Genomic DNA, 18,711 nt, shown 5'->3' on the forward strand with positions numbered 1-18,711 from the left:
TTCATCTCCCGACGGTTCAGTCAGTGGGCGCCCGAGAATTTGATGATCGGTGATCACACAGACTGGCTACCAAAAAAGCGACACATGGTCAAATAGGGGAATCCCACGCGGCAGATTAGTGTCTCTGTTTCAGCTTGACTCGTTGGTTCAATGGTTGGACGGCCAGAAGCATAAGGACCCACCCGGAGTGAAACAGGGTCCTGGCAAAACCTGATTGGTGGACTATAAATAGTATGATCCTTCCTTTTCTTTTCTGATGATGGTCCGGATGAATGAATGAAATCCATCCAACCCTTGTGCTGTGCCTGCCCTACTATACAGGCAAATCAGTAGAGAAAAGGACGGACGCTTTGTAGCTCAGGTAGTATAAAACAGATGCGCGAAGGATAATCAAGTTTTATTGTGGGAATGGACGGTAGGGAAGACGCGGTATCATCATCATCGGTCAATGTCAGGCTGTGGATTGGACGTATTACCTCCGATCCATATTGATTGACGCTGCTTTAGTATAATTTTAGGCGTGGCTAGATCTTAGTCAGACTGGGACTTAACCAAGTCTGAGTCAAGTAACACAACATATAAAAGGAAAGAAAGAAAAAATTAAAAGAAAATTTTGCACGAATATCCATCCATGTAAGATCTTATGAATATTGGCTGAGACTTATGTCTCGGTCAGACTGCAATATAGCAACCCCATATAAAGATTGGAGGGAGGGAGTATTCTTGACATTGTTTTACTATAATTCGAGGTGTGAATAAGGCAAGGCAGCTTGGGATTCTCGAGTGCCGACTTTGCGGGGGATGTAGACGCTTGGACGGAAAGACCGACGGGCTCCTAAAAGAAATGGAGAGAGAGGGGAGAGTAAAGGGTCTGGGACTCTCTTGCGTGCTGCTCGCTGCTTCTTTCTTGAGGTCTGATGACTGGACGTCGATGGCCACACTTCATTTCATATTCGGGTGCAATCAACCTAGATGTATACAGAAAGTGCAGTTTAAAGCGTGCATGCGCGGCGCGTGGCAGAACGGGCATGGCCCACCGCACTGCCTACCTTCCGGTTGACCAGTGGATGGAGAGACGAAAAAACAAAGAGACAAGCAGAAAAACTGGGCCAATCAGCCACATTACACTCAAGTGCACAGCGTAAATTGAGCACCAGCCGTATCCTGCCTGCCAGGAGCAACTCGGCAGTCAGCGCCAGGTATTTTGGCGCACTGAAGAAAGAAAGAAAGAAAGAAGATCGGGTGTCAGAGGTTCGGTCGGCGTACTCTACTGGTCTGGTGGCCATCGTTGTCGCGCTCCTGCCTGCCTGCCTGCCGACGAGTGCTTGCTGACCGAGGAGGCAGGGCAGGGAAGGCCGTCGCCGTCCGTCACCTCGCTGTTCCGCCGTCCAAGTGCAAAGCAGCCGCTCCGGACATTTTGCTGTCGCTCTTCACCTGCCGGATACCGTGCGCCCGGCGCAACATGATGCTGCTGCGCCTGCGCGTCGGCACATGCGTGCACGCGGCGCGGTGATCGCGCCCGCCGCTACGACGGAACGAGCGCGTCTGTCTGTCTGGGCCACCACGCACCCGGCGTCCGAGATCGCTGCAGCAAAAAAAATAAAAAAAAATAAAAGGCAACAACAGGCCACTAGAGCGGACAGGATATGGTCAATCATGCATGGTGCACCCCGCCCCACCAGGTGCTCCACGTGTCTGTCAGCCGGGCTCGATGGTCACCGCCCCCTGCCGGCATGTGGCCGCGCTGGACGTGGGACGGCGAGGCGACGGGGGCGGATGCATGCATCCATGATCCACGTCGGTGGTGGTCTGGTCACCATCGAATCGTTCGTTCGTTCGGTGCTGGTCAATGGCCTGGCCGGTGTGATACTCATATCATATGGATGGTGGTTACTCCACTAACTGACAGTCACATACGCACATGCATAGATCTGCGTGTGTGGATCTGTGCGATCCATGGAGGATTATTCCACTGGTCGGTAAATTCAGAGCAGACATTCCTACATCCATCGATCGTGTCGGCCCATCTCTGCCTGCCTCAAGCTTCCTGGCAACAGAATATCCGTCCATCCGGCCTGCGTGCAGCCAGTGGCGTCGCGTCATGGCGTCCAATCCAACATCAGCTACGTGTAGTGTGCTCTCATCTCCGTTTCTTCCAGAGTCAGTTCGCGCGCGCACTGGAGTGCCAGGAGAAAAGTGGGTGGGTGCCCATATCCATATGCTGATCCAGCCCACACGTGGCCGCTCGGCCACGCCCACCCACACGGCTCAGCGTTACAAGAAGGCCGCCACCCAGGACAAGGGAGTAGCGAGCCACCGAAACGCGCGCACACAACACAGTGACTAACATCGGTCCGGGATAGTTCTAGTTTTTCCAGCCATGCTCTCCACCGGCCGCGCGGTGACCTCGCCCGCGTGCGCTGCCCAGCGCCGGTTCATGGGCGCGGCGCCAAGGACGGTGGTGTTCCTCGCCGGCGACCACGGGAAGCGAGCTGCTGCTTCTGTGGCAGCGCGCGCCGCCGGCCCGTCCCACCCCGGTGTCTGCCTCGAGGCGGCCGCGCCGTGGAGCATGGAGGACGTCGCGGCGCCGGTGACCGTGTCGTACGAGGAGAGCGTGCGCCAGGTCGTGCTCAAGCAGGCGGCGCTCGCGGCCTCGACCACGCCGAGGAAGGCGCGGCTTTCCAGGCGCGACGCCGGCGTGCTGGACGAGGCCTTCGACCGCTGCGGCGCGGTGTGCAAGGAGTACGCCAAGACGTTCTACCTGGCCACGCAGCTCATGACGCCGGAGCGGAGGCGGGCGATCTGGGCAATATACGGTAATCCACATCGCCACATGACACTGATGCAAGCGACGAGAGGAGATGATTGATGTGGTTACTAACTTCTTGGATGTGTCGACCAGTGTGGTGCCGTAGGACGGACGAGCTGGTGGACGGCCCGAACGCGGCGCACACGTCGGCGCTGGCGCTGGACCGCTGGGAGTCGCGCCTCGACGGCGTCTTCGCCGGCCGGCCCTACGACATGCTCGACGCGGCGCTGGCCGACGCCGTGGCCGCCTTCCCGGCCGTCGACGAGCGGCCGTTCCGGGACATGGTCCAGGGCATGCGCATGGACCTCGCCAAGTCCCGCTACGCCACCTTCGACGAGCTCTACCTCTACTGCTACCGCGTGGCCGGCACGGTCGGGCTCATGACCGTCCCCGTCATGGGCGTCTCCCCGGGCTCCCAGGCGGGCGTCGAGACGGTGTACGCCGGTGCGCTCGCCCTCGGCGTCGCCAACCAGCTCACCAACATCCTCAGGGACGTCGGCGAGGAGTAAGTGTCAGTTCAGTTGTATATATACGTTGCTTCTGAAATCACCTGCTCATCTCTGACGCCGCCGCTGCTGACAGTGCGAGGAGGGGCAGGATCTACCTGCCGCAGGACGAGCTCGCCACGGCCGGCATCTCCGAGGCGGACATCTTCGCCGGTCGCGTCACCGTCGAGTGGAGGAGCTTCATGAAGGGACAGATTGCGAGGGCCAGGGCCTACTTCCAGCAGGCCGAGCAAGGCGCCGCCGAGCTCAACCAGGAGAGCCGATGGCCGGTAAGCGCGCGACAGAAGTTCCATCAGAAAATTCAAAATTCTCAGCCAAAAATGTTAATAGAGTAGTCTAAGTAAGTTTCAGATTAACATGCAATACAAATTGCATGCAGGTGTGGGCATCTCTGCTTCTGTACCGGCAGATCCTGGACGAGATCGAGGCCAACGGCTACGACAACTTCAGCAAGCGAGCCTACGTTCCCAAGGCCAAGAAGCTGGCGGCGCTGCCCAAAGCTTACCTCAGGTCCCTCATGCCTCCTCCTTCTTCGCAGAGGCGCCGTTGATTAGATCCTCTAGTGTAAGTGTAACAGTAACACTACACAGAGAGCAGAGCCTTGTAGTTGTAGTATATAGCAGTGATGTACAGTACAGATTCAAGCTAGACCTTGTGAGTACGTTTTTTTTTTGCAATGTACAAAGTGTTGAAGAAAAATTATGTGCTTGTTAGAAAATGATCTTGGTGAAAACAGAGATGTATTCATTGTGGATGGTCATCTTGGTGAGCTGGGTTGGGTGTCTATCTACAGGCAGGCCTACATCATGCAACCACTAATTATTTAGTCCACTGTACTGAAAATGGCAAATGATTGATTCATTTGATTTTATATGAAATGTTGTTTTTTTCAGCATAGTTGCTGAGCATGAGCTCACCAACAAAGATTTCCATCCCTGAAGTCAACATGCTAGTTTATAGAAATATAATGAATACAGATGGCATGGTTTGGTACTGCAAGAATCATATTCATACCAGCATGAGCTGACCAAGATCTTGAGTTGTACCTCCGGAACCATCAAGTGTTAAATAGGAAACTGTACTTTGGTCTTGTGGAGGAGGAAACACAAAGATACCCTCAACGACACCTTGTCTAACCTCATTTTTCGAGAGCCTCGGCAACAAAGAACGAGCTCCATTCACTAAGGTAGGTCTTAAAGTGACCGCTGAACCCTTTTAAACGTAGAAGCTTCCGAAATAACTCCGACAGTCTAGGAGTCCTCACAATTAAGGATCACGATTTGGTTCGATGAATTTTTTTTATCAAGGTCTCCACTTACTTTTTCCACACACCGTTTAAGTCAGTAATATTGTTTAACTCAAATCCAAAATTAAATATGAATAAATGGTGGATTGGATCGTAACCCAATTGGACTCACATTTCATAGTAGCTGTAAAAATCCGCATTTACTTAAGATTACCACTCCTTATTTTATTTTTTGTCCGAAGGATATATTAATTCAAGTATTGAGAAGCAAGCTTGAAAAATCCATTGGGTTCGACATAATACATAGGGCATCAACATGATCTTTCTTACATAATTTTGAGATCAGAGTTAAAGTATTTTATTCTCCATGCTCTTCTAACACAACTAACAACTAAGGAAACAAAAGATTGTGTCGTCGACATTTAGTCAACTTATACAGTCAATATATGCACGAGGGATTTCATAAGATTGTCAAATCTCTGAAGTCAAATCTCTAAGATCGGTATATTTTTCCTAAAGAACACAACAACGAGTAAAATTATGTTGTTCTTATTAATTGAATCATTGCAAAGGTTCTCACTTATTTGTAGTAAACTTTTTTATTTCGTTACAATTGTTCATGTCAATAAATTAATGATAAACTTATTTTTTTATACACATTTTGTTATAATATGTTAAATATCTATTTTCCAGGTATAGATACTAATATTCTTGATGTAATCACATTTTCATAATATATCATATATATTTCTCATACAATTTTTTTAAACCTTTCTCATACAATTATTAAACATACATTTCCTTATGATAAATTGAAGTTAGAAACATATAGATAACTATACATATACCTACATTAAACATGTCCCACAACTAGGCAGGTGATTTCTCAAGTTAGTCTGGCCACTCTAGATCAACCCACTGGACACTTCCATAGTTTTTGCCTTGCTCCAAAAATAGACAAACAGTGTTTTTAAATTGTGTCTAGTGTCTGCTTGCTTATACACTAAATTACCCACACACTAAATTATCTACACACTGGGCATCTTTGCTTCTGTACTGGCATGCTGGGGCGGAGCCAGCCAAGCAGGCCGCCCCGAGCCGCCTTAATATACTGTAGCAGACATGTACAACAAAATGCTACAGTGCACAAAGAATCTGGGCCTTGCACCTCAGGCTTGCGCCTCAGGCCTGGGCCCTGGGAGCCTGTCTCCGCCACTACTGGTAGATCTTGGACGAGATCGAGGAACGGCTACAACAACTTCAACAAGAGGGCCTATGTTCCCAAGGCCGAGAAGCCGGCGGCGCTGCCCAAAGCTTACCTCAGGTCCCTCATGCCTCCTCCTTCGCAGAGGCGCCGTTAATTGGTTAGCTCTGATTCTCTAGTGTAACAGTGACACACATAGAGCAGAGCCTTGGTAGTATATAGCAATGATGTACAATAGGTACAAATTTAAGTTGGACCTTGAGTATGTTTTTGCAATGTACAAAGTGTTGAAGATAAATTATGCACTTGTTAGAAAATGATGCAGAGCAGAGTGAGATGTACTCATTGTGGAAGGTCATTTGAATTGGGTCGGGTATCTATCTGCAGGCCTACATCCATCATGCAATGACTAATAATTTAGTCCACTCTACCAAAAATGGCAAGTGATTGATTCATTTGATTGTATATGAAATGTTGCTCCCGTCAGCATAGCTATCAAATTTGGTTAGCTAGAAAGATTTCCATCCTTGAAGTCAACATGCTAGTTTAGAAATATAACAAGTACAGATGGCAGCGCTTGGTACTGCAAGAATCATATTAGAAATATAACAAGTACAGATGGATTGCTTGGTACTCCAAGAATCATATTCATATCATATCAGTATGAGCTCACAAAGATCTTGCCTGTACTTCCCGAACCGTAAGTGCTAAATAAGAAACTGTAAGTTGGCCGTGTGGTTGAAATTAGTGCAACTGAGAGGCGAGGGAAACAGAAAGATACCCTCAACGACACCGTGTCTAGCCTTCCTTCAGAGAGGCACCGTTAGTTATTTAGCTCTAATCCCCCAGTGTAAACTGTAACAGAGCAGAACCTTTGAACTAAAACCACGATAAAAATTATGGAACGGAGGGACTACATAGGAGTGATGTACAGCACAGATTCAAGCTAGACTGGTCAGTGCTGCTGCTCTCCTGCTGCATTAGGTATATTCCAACTTAATTGTGTTCTGTTGTGGTGGCCTTTGAGATTGACTCATTAGAATTTTAGAATACCAAGTGTATATCAATAGATACATCATGAGACATATTTTCATACTGTATATACTTGGTATTGCAGATATAAATGATTTTCTTTATAAACTTGGTCAAAGATTACTATTTTTGACCTTTAGAAATCCTTGTCGATAAGAATTATTTTGCTTACCACAGTGACAAGGCAATACTTATACTACATGAGAGTTTTTTGGCTGGGTAACCCTATCAGTGTGATCCTCTATGTGAAGCAGATCCTCAGTAAATGATGTACCGATCTGTAGGTTCTTTTGGCACCATAGAGATCGAGTGCCCGATTGTGTGAGAGCTTCCTGAGGGGACAAATAATTGTCATTTGTTTGCTGAACTCTGCCTTTCAAGCATTCTTCAGAAAATTCCTTCTTTCTAGCATATATTCGACAAATAAGGACATAATCTGAAAGCCTATTGCAGCACCAATGAATATGGGTACAGATTTAGGTACTTCAGGTCAGGATATGGGTACAGATTTAGACAGATGTGGAGCTGGCCTCACATCAAGTACAGTTGTACCAAGGAATACATTTTTCTGATAAAACGTCTGGAACAGCAAAGGTCCAAGCCTGGCTGAGTGGGGCTTCTTGTAAAGCCCAATGAACGCACCAATAAAACCACTGTTCATACAAGTAAAAACGTCTTCAACACTGGGCCCGTCTTGAACGAAATAACTACTCCAATACACACCCAATGCATTATGCATGCTGGTTTGATTGAAGTGTCTTGTTTTTTCTATCAGCTCCTGAACACACTTAATCGCCACGTTAACAGATTCCACCATCATGTCCAACTCAAAACTGAAAAGTGCATTTCAAAGGTCTTTTAGAAATTCAATCATGTGAAATGTTGTGATGTTACACTGTGCTTGCACTCTCTGTCCGAGAGTGGAACATCAGCATGCACCATGACCCCATGCCAAATTGACACATAAATCGGCAATGTGAGTCTTATTTACTACTCTCCCTCTGTTCGAAAATAAGTGTCATGGTTTTAGTTCAAATTTGAACTAAAAGCACGACACTTATTTTGGGACGAAGGGAGCATTTCTGTAGTCTTGTAAGAATGTTGATGTTTTAATCAAGCTTCGAAATAATTATATCAAATCTTGTTTTCAAATATCTTAATGGCAGAGTTCAACTTGTGACTACAATGAAATTCAGTGACCCGGACCCATAGTCTATCAAGCCTTCAGCTAACTATATAGGTGTTGTATGGAGCTTCAAAGTTCAGGTTAAGGTTGGTCAGAGTTGCAATGGAGCAGGAAGCAATTCTGCCATCTACCCTATAAACACCAACAATCTACTGACAACTTAAGATGGCTTAAATCTGACAACTCAATTCTGACTGCAAGAGTAGTAAATGCACATTTGTTTGATATAGTATTGCACAAAAACTTGAAAATCAATCAGATCTGAAAACAACTGGAGATGTCACATGCTACAGTCCTAAAGTGCAGCCTACCATCATACGGATTTACGATTATGCACATCATTGCTTATCCCTGCATGCAGTTTTGATCTACACAACCATTTCTACACTGATATCCAAGTGGGCTGTTTCGGTTTCTGTTCGCCCTAACACCTTTGGCAAAAGAAAGAACACGCTCTGTACCATCAAACCGAAGACAAAAAGGTCGAGCATCTTCCAATATTTCTAAAATGTAGTTATATCTAATTCTTTCTAAACTAAAAGTCAATGACAAAAAACTTGTGTATAGATATTCAGAAAGATGCACTGCACATGTGCGATGACTAAAGGAATAAAAACAGGAATGATGTTCACCTGTATATCCAGAACACTGGGGGCAAGATCACTCATATGAGATGGGCATAGATGATTCTTTTTCTCAAGGAAAGCATCCTGGATCGCCTGCACGCGATAGTCTGAATTATATCAGGGACGGTTGATGCCACAGCAGTTTGGAGTATTGACGAACACACCACCGAGCCCTGTCTTGATCGTGCCGCTTACCACCGCGCATGTGCTTCATGTTGCTATGTAATCAAATCCAAATTTTCAGTTGCTTCTAGGAAAATGAGTGGAAAGAACAGGCGCATGAACAAAGTTAAAAGAACACCTGCTGCAGTACTCTTGTGTTGCAAAGAACACCAGGGTTAGATCGCCTACTGTGGTACCCTTTAATAACATGTGGTACTCTTTAATAATATATGAATCTCCTGGGCACAAAATCCACACAGCAGGCCTGGCAGTAAATAAATTAACATCTGAAAGGTGAGTACTCCTCTTCTTTCTCCGATTTTTGGGGTGGTGAGAGATTCTCGTGGTGATGACAACTAATTTCGTTGCCAGTGCAAGGTCAGTGTGGTACCTAAACTCATAGATTCTTGAATCTGGTGCTGGGCTGATACGGGTATCGACAGCAAGAGTTCACACAGGTATGCGGCGTGCCGCCAAGCTAACTCTGCTAATAGTACTCCCTCTGTAAAGAAATATAAGAGCGTTTAGATCTAAACGCTTTTATATTTCTATACGGAGGGAGTATATTCTAAGGTGTTTTCAGTTCTCAAGCCACTGTTTGGTCTCTATATTCGTTGCTTCCTCCCTGAAGGATAGTCATATTGATAGGACAACTTATGCACATGCTTTGTACATTAGTGCAGCTCAAGAAATTGGTGTGCTTGGAAGTTGGAACCCTGTAATGTTTGGATCACATCTATGGAGATACAAATCTCTTTGTTACAATTTGTCCTCATGGCATGGGATTTCGTAACCAAGGGTAATTTTGGGGTGGTAAGATCGGAATAGGCTTTTAAATAGCTTTCCCGCATAACACCGCAAAAGGTTACCCAACTGTTTATAGTTTAAAAAACACCCCAAAAAGCTTTTAAAGAGCTTTTGAATACACTCAGTACCATACATAATCTACTTCAGCAAATTCAGAGTCTGCAATCCAAGAAACATTGTTTCAGAAAATAAACCTCAAGCCTAGACAAATTGCAATGAAACAGTCGGCTTCAGATCACACACACCTTCGAAACACCAACACCAAGCCAAAGCACCCGCCAAACTTCAGCGGCAGCACAACGGACAAAAAAATGGTTATGCATTTACAATTATCAAAACATATGTGCAAGCCGGATATCACAGCTAGGAGACTATTCCAGTTCCAAGTATCAAGAGTGGAATAAGTTCACAGCAGTGCCATGACAGAAGGAAAAAAGAACATCTAAATATCTAACATTCCCAAAGTACTGAAGAGTCCATATACTTCTCATACCTGGATTTCAATCTCCGGACTGCAATTAGGATAGTACAACTGTACCTAGTACAGCAACACACTAGGCTCTGTATGTTTTTTTTTGTTTTTGCCTATCTAAGCAAACAAACAAACAAACATACATACTGTAGAGACTTACCAAAGACAGAGACATCAATGAAATGAGTGTAAATTTCAAAACTGAGATATGTACTGCGAGTTCAACAACCCTACACAAACATCACCATGAACTTACAACACCCAAACTAATAAAGTTATTATTGTGACACATCCATCTGTTTGATATTCAGTAAGCACACACATCAACGACAACGGGAACCAACTTTACACTGAGCCACTCTCTTACAATGGATGGAATTGATCGATCATAAAGCATGTATACTGACCTATCCATCATCTTGGCTAGGAGGCGTACTGTGGTGCCCGTGCTGCCATCCTAGCAACCTGTGCCTGCTGCTGCGCATTGTTAACCTTGGTGCAGAGGACACGCTGGAAGAACTGCTCCCGTGCAAGTGCGCGCACGCTCCTGAGGTAGCCGTCGAAGGGCACCGATCCTTCCTGGACAGCTTTGTCAAGCGCGTAGATGGTGTCCTCGAGTGCCAAATCAGTAGCTGTGCACTCCAGCATCTGCCTGGACAGCACGTCAGCAGGCTGGATGGCCCCCTCCGCCTCAGTGGCATCGTCGGCAGCCCCCTTGCGGTTCTCGGCAACCCAGGCCTCAATGACGTCAGTGGCCATCACCACGTCCTGAAGCCGGCGCTCGAGCGTCTCCTTCTCCTCCGTGATCCTGCGAACCCCATCGTTCACCGCCTCCCCTCGGCCACGCAGCTCGGCCTGCACGGCGAAGAGGGAGTCGACCTCTGCCTCGCGGGCGGTGCGCAGGGCGGCAGCGTCCGCGTAGGCGGTGTCGACAAGCTTGGAGATGGCGTTGCGCTTGAAGACCTCAGCTGGGTCCTCTGTGGGCGGCTGGCGCGCGGCGAGCTGGGGCGATGCCGGGAACCTGTACGGGCGAGGGACAGGAGCGTAGACGGCCTCGGGGCGCATGGCGGGGGAGGCGGCGGCGGGAGGAGGAGCAGGATGAGCGGGAGGAGGAGTGGGAGACGGGGCTGCGACGGATCTGGTGAAGAGCGGCGGGTCGAGGCCGAAGAGGTGGGAGAGGGATCTGACGAGGTCGAGGAGGTTGGAGGAGGGGAAGACCCAGGAGCGGAGGTAGGGGGCGTTGGCGACGAGGCCGGAGCGGTCGACGAGCGGGTGGTGGGGCTTGATGAGCATGTCGCGGGTGGGGGAGAGGAAGACGAGGGGCGGGGAGCGCGGGTAGGTCTCGGGCAGCCAGATGACGGCGGGCAGGTTGTAGGTTGCCCCGGCGTGGTGGATGGGGACGGTGCCGTCGGCCTGGAGCAGGTGCGCGGCGCGGCCGTCGTTGTGGGTGAAGAGGGCCGCCTTGGGGTGGAGCGAGGGGAAGGCGTCGGCGAGGGCGACGAGGTGGTTGCGGATGAGCCACTTGACGTCCTCCGCGTAGGGGAGCGCCGAGGGACCGCGCTGGGAGAGGGCGGTGTTGAGGAACTGGTGCGCGTACTGCGCTCCGCTCGCCGGCGGCGGCGGGGACGGCGACGGCGCCATCGGATCGGGGCGGCGGCGGCTAGGGTTTGGTCCTCCTGCCTTCTCTCTGGATATTTGGGGGAAGGAGGAAGAAGAGTGCACGATAGGAGGGGTAAGGAAGGTTCGCTTCCCTTGCAATGAAGTAGTCTACTTTCTCAAACAAAAGAAGGGTTCGCTTCTTTGCAATGAAGTAATTGATTTTGCATCCGACTTGTTTTCTTAGAAAAAACCCTCTGACAAACTAATTTGACGAATAGAATTAGCAAAGATACATATGAGTAGTTGACTGCCCATGTGTTGTCACGCGCTAACAAATAAATTTGTAAACAATGTTCTTTTACTCCCAACAAACAAGCACATTGCACGCAATGTTCAACCACAACACAAACACAAATACTTCTTCTTTGTATTCCAACAGACAACGTGCACCCCTCTAGCTGCTCTTTTCCATTGAGCTCATCGTCCATTGCCTTCTTTGTCATAAATCATTCATCCTCTCAATCTATTGCCTATTGACTCCGCAATGGCTTTTATGTCGTTCTTTTGTTGTCTTACTACTACGTACATCGTGCAATGATGGAACACTACCAACAAAATGATGAGATATAAGGCACCTCACCTTAATACAAATATTTAAAAATCTTGGCAACCCACCGTCGCGTCGCCCCTCGAGATCCAAGACGACGGTGACGCGGTCCCGTGAAGCCGAGGCTTCTAAGAGGAAGGGAGTGTTGGAAATATGAGCAATTTACCATGTGATTTTGTGAACAAAAATACTAGATAAAACATGACTATTATAACAGAGATAGAACAAGTCATGTAATCTAACAGAGAGAAGGTAAATAGCATCTGCATATATGAACTAGAACAGAACATATATAGAATAGACACTAGAACAAGAAACTGTGGCAGGAACTTAAACAGAAAGACGAAGACGTACTGAGCTGCGACAGAAGCATTGGTGACGGGGTTGACATCCTCGCCGGCCATGTCGTCGAAGAGGTGGTCAATGTCGGGGAAGAAGCCGTCGTTGGGGAAGTGATCGTCGGTGTCTGGGGTGTCCGTGATGAACAAGTCAGTAGTTGCACAGAGCGCTCCCCAAAAATCTTATCACCCTTCTCCCGTACAGGACTCAAAGAGGTGGGTTTCGGAGGCCTACTGTCCCGACCTGCGGTGCACGCCGCAAGCCGGGATGGTGAAGATCGTAGCAGTAGCTCAGTGCTCGGGAACTTGGAAGCAAGAAGAAGGCGGTGTTCTGATGTATCACTCTGAAGAGGAGCGACATCTCTTTTATAGGTCAATCTCCACTACAGAAACGTTTCAGCTCCCGCGTGATCATTCGTATGAAGGATATGCCCTAGAGGCAATAATAAAGTTGTTGTTTTATATTTCCTTATATCATGATACATGTTTATTATTCATGCTAGAATTGTATTAACCGGAAACTTGATACATTTGTGGACACATAGACAAAACACCGTGTCCCTAGTAAGCCTCTACTAGACTAGCTCGTTAATCAAAGATGGTTAAGTTTCCTAACCATAGACATGTGTTGTCATTTGATAAACAGGATCACATCATTAGGAGAATGATGTGATGGACAAGACCCATCCGTTAGCATAGCATATTGATCATTCAGTTTTATTGCTATTGCTTTCTTCATGTCAACTACATATTCCTTCGACTATGAGATTATGCAACTCCCGGATACCGGAGGAATGCCTTGTGTGCTATCAAACGTCACAACGTAACTGGGTGATTATAAAGATGCTCTACAGGTATCTCCGAAGGTGTTTGTTGGGTTGGCATAGATCGAGATTAGGATTTGACACTCCGAGTATCGGAGAGGTATCTCTGGGCCCTCTCGGTAATGCACATCATAAGAAGCCTTGCAAGCAATGTGACTAATGAGTTAGTTGCGGGATGATGCATTACGGAACGAGTAAAGAGACTTGCCGGTAACGAGATTGAACTAGGTATGAAGATACCGACGATCGAATCTCGGGAAAGTAACATACCGATGACATATGTTGTCATAACGGTTCCACCGATAAAGATCTTCGTAGAATATGTGGGAACCAATATGAGCATCCAGGTTCCGCTATTGGTTATTGACCGAGAGGTGTCTCGGTCATGTCTACATAGTTCTCGAACCCATAGGGTCCGCACGCTTAACGTTCGATGATGATTTTGTATTATATGAGTTATGTGATTTGGTGACCGAATGTTGTTCGGAGTCCCGGATGATATCACGGACATGAAGAGGAGTCTCGAAATGGCCGAGAGGTAAATATTGATATGTAGGACGACAGTATTCGGACACCGGAAGTGTTCTGAGGGTACCGGGTACGTATCGGGTCACCGGAAGGGGTTCCGGGCACCCCCGGCAAAAGATATGGGCCTTATGGGCCAATAGGGGAAACGCACCAGCCACAAAGGGGCTGGTGCCCCCCCCATATTGGCTGGCCAAATTGGAGAAGGAAAGGGGAAGGAGGAAAGGAAAAAGGGAATAGGATTCCCCCTTCCCCCTCTTCCCTTCCTACTCCGAATAGGAAAAGGAAAGGGAGGAGGCCGAATTGGGAGGACCCCAAGTAGGATTCCTCCTACTTGGGGCGCCCCCTTGGCTGCCTCTCCTCCCCTCCAACCTATATATATATGTGGGGGCACCGCTAGAACACACACCAACCATTGTTAGCCGTGTGTGGCGCCCTCCCTCCACAGTTTACGCCTCCGGTCATATTCACATAGTGCTTAGGCGAAGCCCTGCGCGGATCACTTCACCATCACCGTCACCACGCCGTCGTGCTGACGGAACTCTCCCTCGACACTTTGCTGGATCAAGAGTTCAAGGGACGTCATCGAGCTGAACGTGTGCAGAACTCGGAGGTGCCGTACGTTCGCTGCTTGATCGGTCGGAACGAGAAGAAGTTCGACTACATCAACCGCGTTGTCAAACGCTTCCGCTTTCGGTCTACGAGGGTACGTGGACACACTCTCCCCGAGCGTAGGATTTTTTTTGAAATTGCATGCTACATTTCCCAACAGTGGCATTCGAGCCAGGTCTATGCGTAGATGATATGCACGAGTAGAACACAAAGAGTTGTGGGCGGTGATAGTCATACTGCTTGCCACCAACGTCTTATTTTGATTTAGCGGTATTGTTGGATGAAGTGGCCCGGACCAACCTTACATGACCACGTTCATGAGACCGGTTCCACCGACAGACATGCAACTAGTTTTGCATAAAGGTGGCTGGCGGGTGTCTGTTTGTCCAACTTTAGTTGAATCGAATTTGACTACGGTCGGTCCTTGTTGAAGGTTAAAACAACAAACTTGACGAAACACCGTTGTGGTTTTAATGCGTAGGTAAGAACGGTTCTTGCTAGAAGCCCGTAGCAGCCACGTAAAACTTGCAACAACAAAGTAGAGGACGTCTAACTTGTTTTTGCAGGGCATGTTGTGATGTGATATGGTCAAGACATGATGTGATACACGTTGTTGTATGAGATGATCATGTTTTGTAAAATTTACCAAAAACTGGCAGGAGCCTTATGGTTGTCGCTTTATTGTATGAAATACAAACGCCATGTAATTGCTTTACTTTATCACTATGCGTTAGCGATAGTTGTAGAAGCAATAGTTGGCGAGACGACCACAACGCTATGATGGAGATCAAGGTGTCAAGCCGGTGACGATGGAGATCATGACGGTGCTTTGGAGATGGAGATCAAAGGCACAAGATGATGATGGCCATATCATGTCAAATATTTTGATTGCATGTGATGTTTATCTTTTATGCATCTTATTTTGCTTAGTACGGCGGTAGCATTATAAGATGATCCCTTAACTAAATTTCAAGGTATAAGTGTTCTCCCTGAGTATGCACCGTTGCGACAGTTCTTCGTGTTGAGACACCACGTGATGATCGGGTGTGATAGGCTCTACGTTCACATACAACAGGTGCAAGACAGTTCTGCACATGCGGAATACTCGGGTTAAACTTGACGAGCCTAGCATGTATAGACATGGCCTCGGACACTGGAGACCGAAAGGGCGAACGTGAATCATATAGTAGATATGATCAACATAGAGATGTTCACCATTGATGACTACTCCATCTCACGCGATGATCGGACATGGTTTAGTTGATTTGGATCACGTATCATTTAGATGACTTAAGGGATGTCTATCTAAGTGGGAGTTCTTAAGTAATTTGATTAATTGAACTTAACTTATCATGAATTTAGTCCTGATAGTATTTGCATATCTATGTTGTAGCTCAATAGCTTGCGATGTAGCTCCCCGTTTATTTTTGATATGTTCCTAGAGAAAAATAAGTTGAAAGATGATAGTAGCAATGACGCGGATTGGGTCCGTGATCTGAGGATTATCCTCATTGCTGCACAGAAGAATTATGTCCTTGATGCACCGCTAGGTGACAGACCTATTGCAGGAGCAGATGTAGATGTTATGAATGTTTGGCAAGCTCGATATGATGACTACTTGATAGTTTTGTGCACCATGCTTTACGGCTTAGAACCGGGACTTCAAAAATGTTTTGAATGCCACGAAACATATGAGATATTCCAAGAGCTGAAATCGGTATTTCAGACTCATGCCCGTGTCGAGAGGTATGAGACCTCTAACAAGTACTTTGCCTACAAGATGGAGGAGAATAGCTCAGCCAGTGAGCATGTGCTCAGAATGTCTGGGTACTACAATCGCTTGAATCAAGTGGGAGTTAATCTTCCAGATAAGATAGTGATTGACAGAGTTGTCTAGTCACTATCACCAAGCTACTAGAACTTTGTGATGAACTATAATACGCAAGGGATGATGAAAATGATTCCCGAGCTCTTCGCGATGCTGAAATCAGCGAAGGTGGAAAATCAAGAAAGAGCATCAAGTGTTGATGGTTAACAAGACCACTAGTTTAAAGAAAAATGGGCAAGGGAAAGAAAGGGAACTTCAAGAAGAATGGCAAGCAAGTTGCCACTCCCGTGAAGAAGCCCAAAGCTAGACCTAAGCCTGAAACTAAGTGCTTCTACTGCAAAGGGAATGGTCACTGGAAGCGGAACTACCCCAAATAATTGGCGGATAAGAAGGATGGCAAAGTGAACAAAGGTATATTTGATATACATGTTAATGATGTGTACTTTACTAGTGTTCATAGTAACCCCAGGGTATTTGATACCGGTTCAGTTGCTAAGATTAGTAACTCGAAACAGGAGTTGCAAAATGAACAAAGACTAGTTAAAGGCGAGGTGACGATGTGTGTTGGAAGTGATTCCAAGGTTGATAAGATCACCATCGCATATTCCCTCTACCTTCAGGATTAGTGTTGAACCTAAATAAATGTTATTTGGTGTTTGCGTTGAGCATGAATATGATTGGATCATGTTTAGTGCAATACGGTTATTCATTTAAGTCAGAGAATAATTGTTGTTCTGTTTACATGAATAAAACCTTCTATGGTCATACACCCAATGTAAAGGGTTTATTGAATCTCGATCATAGTAATACACATATTCATAATATTGATGCCAAAAGATGCAAAGTTGATAATGATAGTGCAACATACTTGTGGCACTACCGTTTAGGTCATATTGGTGTAAAGCGCATGAATAAACTCCATGCAGATGGACTTTTGGAATCACTTTGATTATGAATCTTTTGATGATTGCGAACCATGCCTCATGGGCAAGATGACTAAAACTCCTTTCTCCAGAACAATGGAGCGATCCACTGACTTATTGGAAATAATACATACCGATGTATGCTGTCCGATGAGTGTAGTGGCTCGCGGCGGGTATCGTTATTTTCTAACCTTCACAGATGATTTGAGCAGATATGGGTATATCTACTTGATGAAACACAAGTCTGAAACATTTGAAAAGTTCAAAGAATTTCAGAATGAAGTGGAGAATCATCGTAACAAGAAAATAAAGTTTCTACGATCTGATCGCGGAGGCGAATATTTGAGTTACGAGTTTGGCCTTCATTTAAAACAACGTGGAATAGTTTCACAACTCACGCCACCTGGAACACCACAACGTAATGGTGTGTCCGAACGTCGTAACCGTACTTTATTAGATATGGTACGATCTATGATGTCTCTTACAGATTTACCACTATCGTTTTGGGGTTATGCATTAGAGACAACTGCATTCACGTTAAATAGGGCACCGTCTAAATCTGCTGAGACACCACGTGATGATCAGGGGTGATAGGCTCTACGTTCACATACAATAGGTGCAAGACAGTTTTGCACATGCGGAACACTCGGGTTAAACTTGACGAGCCTAGCATGTATAGACATGGCCTCGGACACTGGAGACCGAAAGGTCGAACGTGAATCATATATTAGATATGATCAACATAGAGATGTTCACCATTGATGACTACTCCATCTCACGCGATGATCGGACATGGTTTAGTTGATTTGGATCACGTATCATTTAGATGACTTAAGGGATGTCTATCTAAGTGGGAGTTCTTAAGTAATTTGATCAAATTGAACTTAATTTATCATGAATTTAGTCCCGACAGTATTTGCATATCTATGTTGTAGATCAATAGCTTGCGATGTAGCTCCCCGTTTTTTTAATATGTTCCTAGAGAAAAATAAGTTGAAAGATGATAGTAGCAATGACGCGGACTGGGTCCGTGATTTGAGGATTATCCTCATTGCTGCACACACTACAAAAAAAGACACTTCCGTGATGATACGTGTTTGTCACAGTAGGTCACGTTTTCTGTCATGCATGTACATCTATGACGATTTTATGACAGAATCAAGATAGTCATACTTGTGCTGTCATAGAAGTGTTCCATGACATTACCAAAATTATCATCACGGAAGTGTCCACTTCCACGACGATAAATCATGCGTCATAGAAGTGCTTTCGTCAAGGGTGACCGACACGTGGCATCCATCGTAACGGCTCGCCGTTAAGCTATCGGGTCCGATTTTGGATCCGATAACCGGTTAACAGCCCGGACCAATGGTGATTTTCCACATGTAAAATTCTCATTGGCTGG

General features: G+C 46.5%; 2 protein-coding genes across 2 annotated transcripts; one reads left to right on the forward strand and one right to left on the reverse strand.

Annotated features, from left to right (window-relative positions):
* Window positions 1-1,907: 1,907 nt before the first annotated feature.
* On the forward strand, window positions 1,908-4,048 carry LOC109774599 (phytoene synthase 2, chloroplastic). The gene is made up of 4 exons (XM_020333345.4): window positions 1,908-2,816; window positions 2,903-3,314; window positions 3,392-3,584; window positions 3,695-4,048. The coding sequence occupies exons 1-4, from the start codon at window positions 2,381-2,383 to the stop codon at window positions 3,863-3,865; spliced, it is 1,212 nt and encodes a 403-aa protein (XP_020188934.1). The 5' UTR covers window positions 1,908-2,380; the 3' UTR covers window positions 3,866-4,048.
* Window positions 4,049-10,224: 6,176 nt separating this feature from the next.
* Window positions 10,225-11,825, reverse strand: LOC109774600 (protein ELC-like). The gene has a single exon (XM_020333346.4). It carries the CDS (start codon window positions 11,689-11,691, stop codon window positions 10,474-10,476), a length of 1,218 nt encoding a protein of 405 aa, XP_020188935.3. The 5' UTR covers window positions 11,692-11,825; the 3' UTR covers window positions 10,225-10,473.
* Window positions 11,826-18,711: the final 6,886 nt, after the last annotated feature.

This window comes from Aegilops tauschii, chromosome 5 (assembly GCF_002575655.3).
Source record: "Aegilops tauschii subsp. strangulata cultivar AL8/78 chromosome 5, Aet v6.0, whole genome shotgun sequence".
NCBI lineage: Eukaryota > Viridiplantae > Streptophyta > Magnoliopsida > Poales > Poaceae > Aegilops > Aegilops tauschii.